Source organism: Lotus japonicus, chromosome 6, assembly GCF_012489685.1.
Source record: "Lotus japonicus ecotype B-129 chromosome 6, LjGifu_v1.2".
In the NCBI taxonomy this organism is placed as follows: domain Eukaryota; kingdom Viridiplantae; phylum Streptophyta; class Magnoliopsida; order Fabales; family Fabaceae; genus Lotus; species Lotus japonicus.
Window position 1 is genome coordinate 66,520,198 of NC_080046.1, and position 14,745 is coordinate 66,534,942.

A 14,745-nucleotide genomic window follows, 5' to 3' on the forward strand; every position below is an offset into this window, starting at 1 on the left:
ATGATTACTTTCTTCTGTTGGTCCCCTGTTTTATTCAACAGTATTTTAGTGAAAACAAAATTGTTAATAGCATTCGATAGTTAAAAGACTTTCAATAATGTAAAGTAGCGTAAAGAGTTTTGTTTCAAACTAGTAAACAAAAAACCTGAAAGGGTAATATACAACATAAAAAGATTTCAAATATAGATCATATATGATATCATTTGAGTTTCAGTCAAGAAAGTGTCTAAGAGATGGGAAGGAGAAGACAAAATAATACAAACTAACGAAAAAAGAAGAAGAAATTCAAGGGCACTCGAAAGCCTCTGTACAAAAACTCAATTACATTTTAAGTGGAATCTGACGCATTCAGATATGTGTATACATAATCTGTTTCTTTTTGTTGTCAGCCTATTTGAAGTCCATACATGCAACCAACATCAGGACAACTAAAGGCATCAAGCAAACATTTCTAGCTGGGGATTCCAAAATAATGGAGTTTCCAAGCGAATTTCAGTGTGTTGTTTGGGCTGCAAAAATTGGGTTTCACACCATGTAAGTCATGCTTACTTGCATCAGATTGGAGTGAGGTACACTTAAAGTCGTGATCCCTCTCCTGCAGTTCTTTCTCAAAAAGGCATAAAAGTAGTTTATAACTAGTTTTTTGATAAACCACGAGTCCTTCCTTGCCCTTATATCCCCATGTCCAAGAAGATAAACAACTCCAGATTCTTTAGCCTTTCGTATAAAAGACAACTCCCTTTCAAGGCCCTGCTCAGCATCAAACACTGGGTGATCAGGTGTAGTTGAGTTTACTACCTCTGATGTGCTTGCTTCTAGAACGGGGTTGATTGTATCCGTAAAATCAGCAAGAAGAGGAATGCCAAGTGAGTAAACACTCCCATTGGGAGCTATGAGAACCCTAGAACCAGAGTACTCATCCTCTTGCTCAGAATCTTCATCTCCATCACTCTCTAGTGACCTCTCCTGAACTTCACGACGTACAAACTTCTCTAGGCTCTCAATCAGCAGCTGCTCAAAAGTCAGGTGATTTTCTTTTCGAATGTCTTTGTAACCGTACCTGTTGATATATAAAAGTTCAGACAAAAATACATTTTTATGAGGATACGATACATTGTTTCACTAAATTATCCCCTTAAAGTGATGTTCACATGAAGCTATATAGCATATTTTCACACATCTCAAAAGGTTGAAAAGGGAGAGTTACCTGGCAATACAACGAAATATATGATAACTTTTTGGACAGACTCGCCGGAAAAGGAACCTTTCACTTTGAGGCACCATAGGAACTGGAACATACTTAATACTCACAAATATGATCATGGAATGTATTGCTGGAAGTGTAGTCAGAAAATGGCCAAAAATTGCAGGTATTCCTTTGACCAACTCATTATACAGCAAGCCTATCCCAGGAGCTCGTATTGTCCCGAGATTAGAACCTAATTCTCGCATCAAATCCATTGACAGTTTTTGCTTGACTTCAGTTTCATACTTGAGATTGCTTCCATAATTCCATACATACATTATAAGAAACATTATTACGGCAAACACCAATATTATCCAACTTCCATCTGCCACACTCCACAAAACAGATGAAAAGAAAACCAACTCCAATCCCAAGAAGATTATGATGAAACTCAGCACTATGATGATGTTTAGCTGCCATATAAGCAGCATAACGAGAGTTACTAAAATAGTGGTCATCATCATCACCCCCAGCTCAGCAATGCCTGAAAGTGGACAAAGTGGTAAGCTGAATACAAATTCGTCAATATTATTATGATAGATCATAAGAAAATGATAACTCTCCATCCTCTGTCAACCTGCCTTCTAGTGCCTAGCTTGCCAAATCAAATTCCTATTGATCATGATCTTCCATATTATAAATTCAAATTCCAAGATGAAATCTCTTCCATACATTCAATAGAAATATGTTCCAAAACCCAGTGATAACCTCTTACTCGTAGAAGTCTTGCTGATGGAAACATATATACATAGATTGACATTATTCCAAGCTAACAGCCAGTGTTAAAAGAACAGGGGAACAGGGTTACAAAGGGGTTTAGGATCTTGGTATTCACAGGTTTCTCCAAGCGAATCAGGTCTTCTTTTACAAGACTCCGGTTGAATTACTATTTCTCCATTATAGTTGAGAATACACAAAAGAAATATTACGAGAGGAATTCCATGCTTTTCAAAATAATTACAGTAACATAAGCTTCTGATGCAAAGTATTGAATTCTGATAGTTGATCCCAACAAAAATGGCAGAAATTTATATTATCACCAAGTGTCAATTTGACAAAGCTTAAGTAGATATGACTGATAAAATACAGACTATCTGCAGATTTAAAAATAAAAGTTTGAAATGCGATCATTACCATAGGCATTTCCAATCGCATCAATGCTGGATGTAGAGCAGACAAGCACCAGAGAAACAGCCAAAAGAAACCAGTTTAGGACTGGGATATAGATCTGGCCCATAAATTTCCGAGAGGTATGAACGATTTTAAGGCGAGGGAAACAGCCAAGTGCAGTTGATTGCTTTATACATGAAAATGTTGCCGTTGTCATAGCCCGGCTTGCAATGAGTGCAGCAATGTTAGCAATAAAGAAAGTTGGCCAAAATGCACCACCTGCAGATAGACAATAGATTACTTGTAGATCCTTTAGATTGCGAAGACAGCCCACTGTTAAGAATGATATTATCAACACTTACTTGGAACTGAAGAATAAAAGACTCTACCAGCATCAGCATGATTTTCCATAAGGTATGCAGCTTGACCCAAATAACCCAATAGTAGGCACGGCAAAACAAGAAAGGCAAATGTAAGCTGCATATAAACACCACCAATTTGATCAACACTTAGTTCACAAGAAGAGAAAAGTTTAAAGAAATATGAAAGAAGCATGATAATATGAGAAATATAACAGAAATAATTTCTTACCTGAACTGACCGAACAGAAAAGTAGCAAAGATCTGCAAACATGGCCTCAGAACCTGCAAGATGATGGAGTAATAATTTTAATTAATAGTTGAAGAGGAGATGTACAGCAAGTCACGCTCACCTCATTAAAATATCAAGTTATAGTTGGATTTTGTTTTTTTTTGGGGGGGGGGGGGGGGGGGGTTACAGTGATAGAACAAACAGTAGTTGAATTCCCATTATCAATGAACCTCAAAATTTGCACCTAAGCGGTGACAAAGGCACAACAAAAACTTAGCAATGCACTGTCTTTAAAACAAATAACAAAAGACTCACTAGTAGAGAAAAATCTACATAAATGTCAAGACAAAACATATATGGTATGATTGCATCCCCAGGATCAGAACCCTGCATATATGTGTTTACCAGTTGCACATAGAAGACAACCCCCAAGAGAATACCATGCTTTAGTTGAGTCCCTCTTGAAGAAATAGTAGATGTGAATAGGATTAAATGCCCTCAAGACACTGCTGTCATATTTGAGAAGATTGTAAATCCCAATGCCCGCCAGAGAACAAAACCATATGAACAGAGCAGGTCCTACTGCAAGTCCCACTTTACTTGTTCCATACTTCTGTACACTGAACAAAATGATCAGACAGGTGACTGAAATCATCACCACTTCATCTGCATAGTTGAAAATGAAGAAAAAATTAATGTAGATCCCTACAGAAATAAAACCGAAGGAAAAAAACATAAAATGCTTTCTATTCTCAGCACCTAGTCAATAAACTGTAGCGGCAATACTAAAATTACAATTTAGGAAAAATAAAAGTCCAAACTAAATTTTCTGGATCGTGGATAACATCAAACTTAGGTAATAATAAATATTACAGATAATAGAGTTCATTAAACATAATACCTTGTTTGATTGCATCTACCCCAACTTTTAAACCACCAACAGATGACAATACTGCAGTAAGACATAGATAGAAGATGAGAATTATTATACAGAACTACATTGTAGAAACGATAATGAAAATAACAGTTGGTCATTAACACAAGTAACATGATATCATTAAAGGCATGGTATCGGTATATTATCCCTAACACGTCATGACCAAAGCAAGTCTGAAGAAGTTACAAAAATACAAGTAACAGCAGTCAATAACCTGACATCGCTGGCGTAACGACACCATTAGCAATCACCATAGCAGTACCAGCAAGCACTAATATTAGCAGAATCTTCTTCATAGTCATAGAAGACTCTAGTCTTTCCTTGATTTTTAATGACCTTTCAAGCTCAGGGGAAGGAACCTTTAGCCTAAAGCTTGATATGCGAGCATCTGATGGCAGCTGATTGGGGAGAAGACTCACCTTAGCATGACGACAAATCAAGGAATACAAGGCAAAAGTACCGCCTGCAGTGGTTTGAAAACAAGTTTTGAGGAAATAACGATCAGAAGAGTATGACTAACAGGGAGAGAAACAAAAGTAATACTGAAGGTTTATTTTAGAATATTTAATTTAATATACCTTCACCGTCATCATTGGCCAACAGAACAACCAGGACATACTTCACTAAAGGAATCAGGATTAAAGTGTACAAGACAAGTGATAGTGCTCCAAGTATGTCTTCATTTCCATCAATAGGGGCCTTTCTAAACATAACACTGAATGTATATAGTGGACTTGTTCCAACATCACCAAAGACAACACCAAGAGTCTGAAAAGCCAATACAATTTTCTTTCCCAAACTGATATCCTGCAATAAAATATTACAAAAGTCAACAAACATAAAACATTTATACATAGATCGCTGACTTTCCATTACAGCTTATAGCTATAGAATCTGATGATTAGCAGTGCAAGGGTTTTAAGGAGTGGAAGTGAACACAAGCCATACACAAGTGTAATACATCAGTCAATTCATATAATCCAGTAACTCAACAAAAGGATCAACACCCAAAAGCAGAGGAAGAAGAGCAACAACAACAACAATAGGCATCTCTAGACACTAAACTTTACACGACGGCTTGTATTGTTAATATCATTAGCTAGGTTGTAATATGTAAGAGAATTTGGGTATATCGCGATCATGGTTCAGAGCACAGGGCAGTTACTTCTTGAATAATGAATATTCACTGACCCTAGTAATTTTTACCCCTTTTTTACCTGTGAATGTAGGCTGTAGGTTGAACAATGTCTATATTCCTTGTACTTAACTACTTATTTTCCATTTGTGAACCAGGTTATAACATTCAATTAACAATCATAATTCATAACGTCTCACACACAAACACAGAAAAATTAACAATCACAATTCATCAACTTAAATGTTTTTCCATCTGAAACTTCAAGTTAAAATCACAAAATTCATAAAATAGAAACACACAGAATTCAGAATTAACCTGGCCAATAACTCTACTCGATTCCAATCACCTTCACTCAGAAAAAAAAAAAATACATACTACTAGTAAGTATATCACAAATCACAAACCCTATACTCCACTGTAAATGATTATCATGATTGAAATGCAAAATTCGTTGAGGTAATTAGGCAAAGAGAGAAAGGGAGTACCTCATAGTCATTTCTGAGAGCACCAGGGACGTCAAGAGCTTCAACATCGAAGGAATCAACTCGAGGACCAGTACGAATGAGTCTCTGCTCGGTGGTGCCATCATCCTCCTCGTCGGAATCAAGCAACTGCACAGGAGCACCGTTTCGTCGGCCTCTCAATCTCAAATCAGCGTCGAAGTCCTCAATATCCGACGCATCCTCATCTTCTTCATGGTAAACCCACCTTGATTCCGTCGAGTCCATCGAGTACCCGCGCTCGCCATTGATCTCACCTCTCTCCAAATCCATCAAATCTGGATTCGATTCGATTCCACACGGAACTCAGCAACTCAGTGAGTTCGAGTTCGCCACAACACTGAAACTGTTCTCGTTGCATTTCAGAAACTGTATCATCATCATCAACATCACAACGAAGGTGGTGAGCGCGCGTGAGAGATACGATGCAAATGGAAAGCTGTTACTGTTCTCATATAAATTGTTATACCTTATTATAATAATATTATTATCTCATGCATTTTCTAAGTGACTTGGATTTTTTTTTCTTTTTTACTGTGTAGTATTTTAATAAAAATTTAGTAATTAGATTTCATTTTTATCCTATCCATTTTATTTCTGTTCAACTCATGCTATTCGTAATTTTTTCAATGATGTAGTCATAGATTTATCATTTTACATCAAGACACTTAGCTATTTTCCATTTTTTAAAAATTTATAAAAAGATTAAACGCAATTATTAGAAAAATATCAGTACTCAGAATTATCCCTGCCATCCTTGGGGAAAAAATTTAGTGCTCAGTCTTTACTATAAGAGTAATTTGCTAAATTAAGATTAAAAAAAATAAGAATGAATTAATAACTATAAGTCTCAGCACAGATGGTAGATAATTGAGTTTCTTAAACATCTAATTTAATATTTGATCTCTAAGCGGTGGAGATTAATCTCATGACGGATGGTTATCCGATCCCCTAACCTTCAATTTTCTTTGTACCAAAAAAAATAGATGTAGATATTGGCAAGAAACAATATATAGTTGGACAGGTTTGGATCATCCTTTATAGTGTTTGTTTTTAAATGGTTCATTTACTTTGTTGGATGAATAAATGGTTCATTTACTTTTTTTCGATGAATAAATGGTTCATTTACTATTGCTATAGGTAACCGATTTGTTTAAATGATCTAGCTAAATACATTAAAAGTCTATTATATGCGCTTATTAAGAAAACATTAAATGTGTTCAATTAGTGTATTGATTTTTTAAAAATGCATACATTCCTCCATATTTACCCTTTGTCATTTTCTCTCACTAATTAATGGTAAGTGGTAATCAAAACTTGGGAATTGAAAACATATAATTAATGTGGAGGGTAAAAATGGAAGAGTACAAAACCTTTTGTTAGATTATTGTAACTAGGTCTTATATTTAGGAACTTCAAAATTTTGAAACTAGGTCTTATATTTAGGAACGGAGGGAGTAATAACTATGTGCTGATTGTAAAAAAACAAATGTGATACATTTGAATTAGTAGTTCATTGAGAGAACATTTGTTTGTTTTTGTTACAAAGTAAGAGGAGGACAAATAAGATGAGGATTTGGTATTTCTTTCCTAATACTGAAATGATGAACATGAGGAATATGTATGGGAGTGCTTTCCGAGCATCAGAGATGCACGATGATAGTAGAGTTCTTCAGGTTAACTCAGCCTTATTTCAATACCAAATCCAGGTACCAAAAAACGTTGGAAATGGATGGATTATGATTACAGAAAGGTTAAACCCAGAACTCCATTGATAGCAATAAAAACAGATTAAATGTGATATACGTGGATATTATAACTGACAACATTTCTGCGTATTGAATTACAATTAACAGTTTGCATAAAAAAAAAGGCTTAATTGCAACTTTGGTCCCCGACGTTTACCAATGCCACAATTTTGGTCCCCCACCTAATTTAATTACATGGATGGTCCCCGACGTTGTAGGCCGTGTGCAACGGTAGTCCTACCGTTTATTTCTTAATGGAGGAGGTTTACGTGGACGTCCAGTTGGAGAGAGAAATGAGGTATGAGGAGAGAGGGAAGCACGTGAGTATCACGTGACCCTTATCTGAACTCATTATACCCAAACCCCTGACCTCCCTGGAACGAAGAAGGTAACGCGATTTAGATCCCTAGGATTTCAGATTTGGGTATAATGAGTTCATATAAGGTTCACGTGAGTTCACGTGATACTCTCACGTGCTTCCCTCTCTCCTCAGATCTCATTTTTCTCTCCAACTAGACGTTCATGTAAGCCTCCTCCATTAAGAAATAAATGGTAGGACTAACGTTGCACACGACCTACAACGTCGGGGACCATCCATGTAATTAAATTAAGTGGAGGACCAAAATCGTGGCATTGGTAAACGTCGGGGACCAAAGTTGTAATTAAGCCAAAAAAAATTACAATTAACAGCATGAGAATAAAAATGCAATAAACAATTCATTAACAGTTCATAACATCCATCTTTTGATGTAAGTAATAATTTTTACCAATAATGTTGTCGAATACTAACAGGGCATTGGCAAGGTGACGCCTAGGACTGTTCATGGTTCTCTGAGAACCGAAGCTAACCAAGAACCGAACCGAAAACCGAACCGTTCAAGAACCGAACCTTTAAGAACCGAACCGAACTCGAACCTAAATTGAAAAACCGGTTCGGTAACCGAACCAAAATATCAACTACCAATTCAGGTTCGGTTCGGTTCGAACCATAGTATATCGGTTCGGTTCGGTTCGAACCATCTATAAATATGCATATTTTACCAAACTGGTTAACCAAAATTTGAAACCGGTTCGGTTCGGTTCGAACCATACTATATCGGTTCGGTTCGGTTCGGTTCTCTCGAACCAAAATTTTGGTTCAGGTTCGGTTCGGTTCAAGCAAAGAACCGAACCATGAACAGTCCTAGACTGACGCCAACAACTATCTAATTGCATGAGCAAACTGATTTGCAAGTTGAAGGAAAAACTGTACTGGGCTCCCAGATTGAAAGAGTAAGCATCTACTGTTCTTAACTTAGTTAACATTTTAGGAGAATTTTGCTCGCAAAGTTTAAGATATTACATAATAGATAGAAAACTTAAGAGATTAAAGCAGAAAAACTGCTAGCAGTAGCACCTAAAGAAGAAATTCCCGCAAGAAAAAGTATGTTCAAAAGATCAAGAGTGCTTCTCTGTACATATGCCACTAATAGACGATGATTGTGGATATGCTACACAGACTATACTCACTTGAAACAAGTTCCTCAACTTACATCAGCTGCAACCTCATGAACTTCATCGTAAGTGTTAGACTCCTCATTAAACGAGTACCTGTGTAAGACCAAAAAATGAATGAACCAGGTGCATCCAACAAATTGTATGAAGCTAAGAATACATATCCAAAGACGTGTCTGGGATGACTAATAAACAAAAAAGCTACAAATATCAAAATAAAACCTGACACACAACACGTGCTAAAATGAATCATGAATGCACAATACCATTTCCCTGATGCTGCAGAGCAATAAAGGCCAGTATTTGGATCATAATAATAGCCCAAACTGCTGCTATAATAGTACCTGGACCATTATATTGATGTCAGATCAAGTTTTCAACAGAGCTGTTTGATAAAAGAGTTCATTTAAAGAAAGAAGAATTGAGTACTAAGTGACTTTTTATGGCACTGCAATATAGGTGACTAATGTCACACTTGTCAGATTATTTCCAAAAAAAGAAGAGGGAAGAGAAGAGTCATACCCAGAAGATTCATCATATACATAATCGTTTTGCAATGCTTCACCTGGAAAGAAAAGTAGAACCATGTCATATAAAAAACTTATCAGCAACAAAATTTCCATTTCAGATACCAATTTGTTGAGGTAATATATTTACCCTCTTTACCGGAATTTATGGCATCTGATGATGGTTGACTAACTGTACTATTTTCATCAGTAGATGGCTTAGTGGTAGCAGGCTCATCATCGTCACCAAACATATCAAAGTCGTCACCATTGCCTGAGACTTCTGCACTAGCCAAATGTGGATTTGAAGTCCCTATAGCAGTAGTCAATGTAGAGGCCACACCAGAATCCCGACCATCAGAAAGCAATTTTTCCTCCCCATTCAGATAAAAATTCCCTTCACCTAAGAGCAGAGATGTGCCTTCTCCTTTTGCCCGGGCAACCTTCTCATATCCTTCTGAAAAAGGAAGATTATAAAAGGCATAAGCTTTGAGCAATTAGTTACCCTTCTTTTCTACTCATAAACATATGTCAGTATCATCATGGAAGGAAAGAGAAGAGACAAAGAAAATGTTGCAATTAAATCCAGCTGAGTACCAACTTCCCAAAATCCAAAGCTTAAGATGGAGGCTCAAAAAATGGTTTCTCTGATACTTAGAATTGACAAACACTATGATATAGAGAAGCTAATTTCATCTCATATCATGACCATGATAGAAACACAAGTTGAGCAGAATTATAATAAAAAGAACTAACAGAACAGGCAACAAATCCAATTACAATAGAAAATTTAGATGTATATTCAAAACACTTGGTAATTATATAACTTATGTCACAGAACATGAAGTAAAGGTGTGAACATGACAATAAAACATAATACAGGTAGAATTAAGACATCTGGTAAACACTGACCTGCTTCACGCTCAAAAATCTCTTTCTTTTCATGATAAACATCTGAACAAAAAATAAAGAACCCAAAATTAAACATTGTGCACAAAAAACACACTCTTCAAAAAATATGATGCACAACATAAAGGGTCTCATTAGGCTATAGTAATGAGTGGATATTTCAAGTTGCCAACTTTGGCAAATATTTATAAAGCCCAATGAGAATAACTTAACTGTATTCGCCATTCTCCATCAGCCTCGCAGCATCCTCAGTTAGCTGGTCAAATACAATCTTAGTCTCAGAAGACATCTTTGCCTTTCTATCACTGTTACCTTTTAACCTTCTCAAGCATTGCAAGACCTATTGGAAGAAGTATTAATTAATACAACCGGGCAAATGACCCTCAACAGCCCTAGAAATATAGAGTTTTTCACTTTTTCTATATAAATATTTGGGAACAGAAAACATTAAAAATTAGGTAGCACTTTTGTAATTATTGGTGAACACAACAAAATATTTCTCAAACTGAACAGGCCCTCAGAATGATAAGATGTAGGCTTACTGTTTCCTCTGGTTCAAGAACATCTGCAATGCGCCTCTTGATGATTCCAATATCTTTGGAAGAAAGCTCTTGGGCCTCCTCCTCCTCCTCCTCATTTCTTTCCACAGAGGCTAATGCAGCATATCTTGGATCAACTTCAACATTATCAAGCCAGGCATCCTGCAAGGGTCCTTAATAATTTACTAAAAGAATCAAAATGAAATAGTCACAAATCACAAATAAAAATAATTTAAATGTCTCACCTTAATCTCATTATCTCTTACGTATTCGATAAAATTCCCTGATGCATCAAAATAACCTTCTTCCCTTTCTTTATTTAAGTTGAAAGGCTCAATTTGAATCCCGTCATCAACAAAATTCTCATTATCCTGCCAACAGATATCACCAATCACTGCCTGCCTATCCTTTTATATGGACCCAATAACAGATGAAAGTGGCAACACCTTGAATGAAAAATTACTGCCAATTTTAGGAAAGAAACACACCACAAAATACACACACACAATAGTCTACATCCTACAAACTTCACAAACATATTTTTTTATGCTAGAATCCACGAAGAACGAAAGAAAGACACTCCATACACCCTGATCACTGCAAATTTATAAAACTCAAGCGTTGAAAACTGGAATATTTCAATCAGCATTCGGTAGTGTACAACAGCGTAGATTCAAATTTGAAAGTAGCAGCAGCAGAGTGCAGAAATGCAAAATGAAAATTTCATCCACATCAATACATCATATTCATATATACTGTAATCTCTTAACCAACATCAATTTTAATTATATTGACAGCAAAAAGGTCATACACATACATTGATTAACGTACTAGCGACTAGGTAAATTTTTGTATGAATTCAAGGAAAAACTAAAAAGACAAACCTCATATCTCATTTCAGCAGCTGTTACGTCATTCAAGATAGCTCCAGTTTCCTCGCGAAAGAGCTCGGAAGTAAATTGGCTCCTGCGTTTCGCGCGCTCTTTAGCAGCAGCACGGGGGTTCGTCAAGTCGCTTTCATCCTCCTCAACTTTTGCAGGTACATTTACTATATCCACTATTTCATCCCCTGGCTTCACTTTCTTACCCTTTGGAAACCTTACCCTCTTAGCTCTGTGTAAATTCATTCATTCAAAACAAGTACAATAGAACTCAGTTTCATAAATTCATCACAACAATGTCAAAGCAAAAATCCTAAACCAGACACACACGCATACAGCTAACTAGTACTACACAGCAATCAATATCTAATAACTTGAGTCAGAAAAATCGATTCTATCAATAAAAGGAAATTTCTCGATAGAAATGAATCGGATTAGGGTTTGTGAGTGAGTGAAAGGGGAAGAGAAATTACGGTGGTTTTTTGCTGAATTCTTCATCTTCTTCCGCCAAGGGGCGTTTACCGCTGCTGCGAGATGATCCACCCGCCATTGATGCTGCTCAAGAAGAAGAATCAGTTCAACAATTGAAGACGGAGAACGAGAACCCTCTCTTTCTCTTTGAATCTCCTTTTTTTTTTTTGTTACTTGGTCATGGAGACAAGGACCACAGTAATATTTTGATTTTTTATTTCTGAATAAGAGAATTAATTCCATATAATCTTTTATTTTTTAGAAAAGTTTCATTATATTTCCTACTTTAAAATCATGAGAAAATAGGAGATGCACTGACAGTGTAAACTTATTTTACACATGCACCCAATTGATTTCCGCCACATCAGCAATTTATTAATTTACTAATTAAAATTAAAAAGATTTGTAACTACTTAGTCTTATGTGACATAATGTGATTGAACGTCAGTGTAAAACTTCTTTACACTAACAGTGCATATCCATTAATCTCTAAAATTATTTAATATTCCACAATATATCATAAAATTCCAAATATTTAGATAAATAAATGCAAATTTGAGTGTAAGAAAATCGAGGACAAAATTGAAATCAAAATAAGGTGTGGCTATCACTATTAAGCACCATCTATTGTTGTCCAATACCCTCCTCCACCCTCCATGCTTCACCATCATCACCATGGCCATCTATGATCATTGTTGTCACATGATACCTTTCATTGTTCTGCTTCTGCCCCTCCTCTACAATTAATCCCTCTCTACCACCACTTTTATATTTACTCATATAAACCAAAATAAAAAGTTTTTACATTTAATCAGTAATTTAATTAGTAATAATATATTTTTAATTAAGAATGTATTTTTCTTTAATAACGGTTAAATATTAAACTATCAAAATAAGGGTAATAGGAAACGAGTGAAAAACTCTTTTCCAATCTCATTTTTACTTATATAAGCGAGACATAAAAAAGTAAGTGGCTCTCACTCACGCCAATTATTATCTCTCTTCACAAACTTTACTTTGCTAACTCTCTCTTCACTATATCTTTCTTCATAAGCGTGAAGCCTACGGTGTCTCCCTTTTTAGGGGATGCACCGGTGTCCCCATGAAAAAAACTTTTATAAAAAGGGGACACCAAATACCCCTTTAATGTGTACCATTGAACAACAAGAGCAGAAGAGAAAAAAATTGAGAGAAAAAATTATCATAATGTAAAATAATAATAAAAGTAAGGGTGGTAGTGGGAAATGAGTAAAAAATTCTCTCTCAAACTCATTTCATCTCACATGTGAGGGGATGTGAAAAAGTAAGTGAATCCCACACCAACTCTCATCTTTTCTCACAAAACCATACCAAATAAATCTCTTTTTCTCTCTTCCTTAATAGTCTCTATTCCCTATCTTTCTCGGGCCCGGCTATGGTGCATCACTAAGTTTGTGAGGTACCGTGCATAAGTGAAAAACCAAACAAATTTGTAGAATGGATTTATTCAGCTGTAGTCCCTCAAGGCTTTATTATTTTAATATGGTACTCTTCTTTTGTGTTAATTATTTTCTAGGTACCTGACATATAATGTTTTTTATTATTATTCCCATTACTATTGGACACGTTTGTTTGTTGAGTTTTACTGAATAATGAAGCCGAAATTCATTCATGGGTCATCGTCCCTATTCCTTTCATTGCTCTAAATGGCCATTAATCACCAAGATAATCAAAAGTGGGTCATCATCCTTATTCCTTCCGATTAAGATGTTCATAACTGAGATTTATGGGTGATTTTGTTTCTCTGTGTTGTGCTTGAATTCAGGGACGGATCCAAGTTGTGGAGTATGAGGGCAAGTGCCCTCACTTAAATATGAAAAATTACATTAAAAAAATTTGAGTAGTAAAAGTATATGGTTTTTTATGATTTCTTTGATAAAAATTGCCCTCACTTATATTCCACATTGCTAAATGCCCTCACTTGTGTTCCACATTGCTAAATACCCTCACTTGAGTAGTAAAATATGTGGTTTTTGATGACCCATTTAGTAAAAAATGACTTCACTTGTGTCTTCTTTGGTAAAAAATGTCTTCACTCCTAATAGAATATGTTAATTTTTTATTACGAATTTATATATATAGATATTTTCCTCAGTACATAAAATTTCTGGATCTGTCACTGCTTGAATTGAAATCGTTACAGTTTGTTCATGTGGTTTATCTGTTGTTTACGTTTGGGTGTTGTTTTTTAGTGAATAATCAACCTGAAATTCCTTGCGCTTAATGGCTAGTAAACACTAACGCACCCATATAAAGAAGATAACAAATTTGCAAAGTGACATGGAGATGAACATTGACTACCCAGAGAGGGATTATACGGTGCATCGGAATGGAATGATGACCCAGATTCGTGAAACTATAGGTGAAGTCTGGTGAATGGGTCCCGTGAATGTGTGTTGTAAAATTTCGGGGTAATGAAAAATTGCTGGGTATTGATAAATGGTTGGTCATAATTAATTTTTTAATGTGTGTTGTGAATAAGGTGTGAGGTTATTGCTAAGAACACTAGTAAGCACTAGGACCCTAACGTACAATTTTTGGATATTAATAGTCGCGATAGGCAATTAGGCGTGTGAGCTTAATTGATAAGAACACCAGCGAGGACTACGAGCTGCGGTTTCGGAATGTTAAGAGTA

At 35.9% G+C, this 14,745-nt stretch overlaps 2 protein-coding genes across 4 annotated transcripts; both read right to left on the reverse strand.

Moving 5' to 3' along the window:
* Positions 1-159: 159 nt before the first annotated feature.
* LOC130722317 (potassium transporter 7-like) lies at positions 160-5,967 on the reverse strand. 2 transcript variants are annotated; one of them, XM_057573006.1, is made up of 10 exons: positions 5,508-5,966; positions 4,463-4,691; positions 4,099-4,347; positions 3,849-3,899; positions 3,353-3,613; positions 2,948-3,000; positions 2,719-2,833; positions 2,381-2,635; positions 1,208-1,730; positions 160-1,060 (listed from the first exon to the last, which is right to left on the reverse strand). In XM_057573006.1, the coding sequence occupies exons 1-10, from the start codon at positions 5,793-5,795 to the stop codon at positions 526-528; spliced, it is 2,559 nt and encodes an 852-aa protein (XP_057428989.1). In that variant the 5' UTR covers positions 5,796-5,966; the 3' UTR covers positions 160-525. The 2 variants fall into 2 exon arrangements, with proteins under 2 accessions (XP_057428989.1, XP_057428988.1); XM_057573005.1 differs by having other exon boundaries at positions 2,719-3,000; positions 5,508-5,967.
* A 2,567-nt stretch (positions 5,968-8,534) lies between these two features.
* Positions 8,535-12,260, reverse strand: LOC130724566 (uncharacterized). Of its 2 annotated transcripts, none has more exons than XM_057575835.1 (10): positions 12,073-12,260; positions 11,603-11,831; positions 10,964-11,089; positions 10,722-10,880; positions 10,393-10,519; positions 10,183-10,224; positions 9,431-9,727; positions 9,287-9,329; positions 9,031-9,108; positions 8,535-8,860 (listed from the first exon to the last, which is right to left on the reverse strand). In XM_057575835.1, the coding sequence occupies exons 1-10, from the start codon at positions 12,147-12,149 to the stop codon at positions 8,794-8,796; spliced, it is 1,245 nt and encodes a 414-aa protein (XP_057431818.1). In that variant the 5' UTR covers positions 12,150-12,260; the 3' UTR covers positions 8,535-8,793. The 2 variants fall into 2 exon arrangements, with proteins under 2 accessions (XP_057431818.1, XP_057431817.1); XM_057575834.1 differs by having other exon boundaries at positions 9,422-9,727; positions 12,073-12,259.
* Between the last annotated feature and the right edge of the window lie 2,485 nt (positions 12,261-14,745).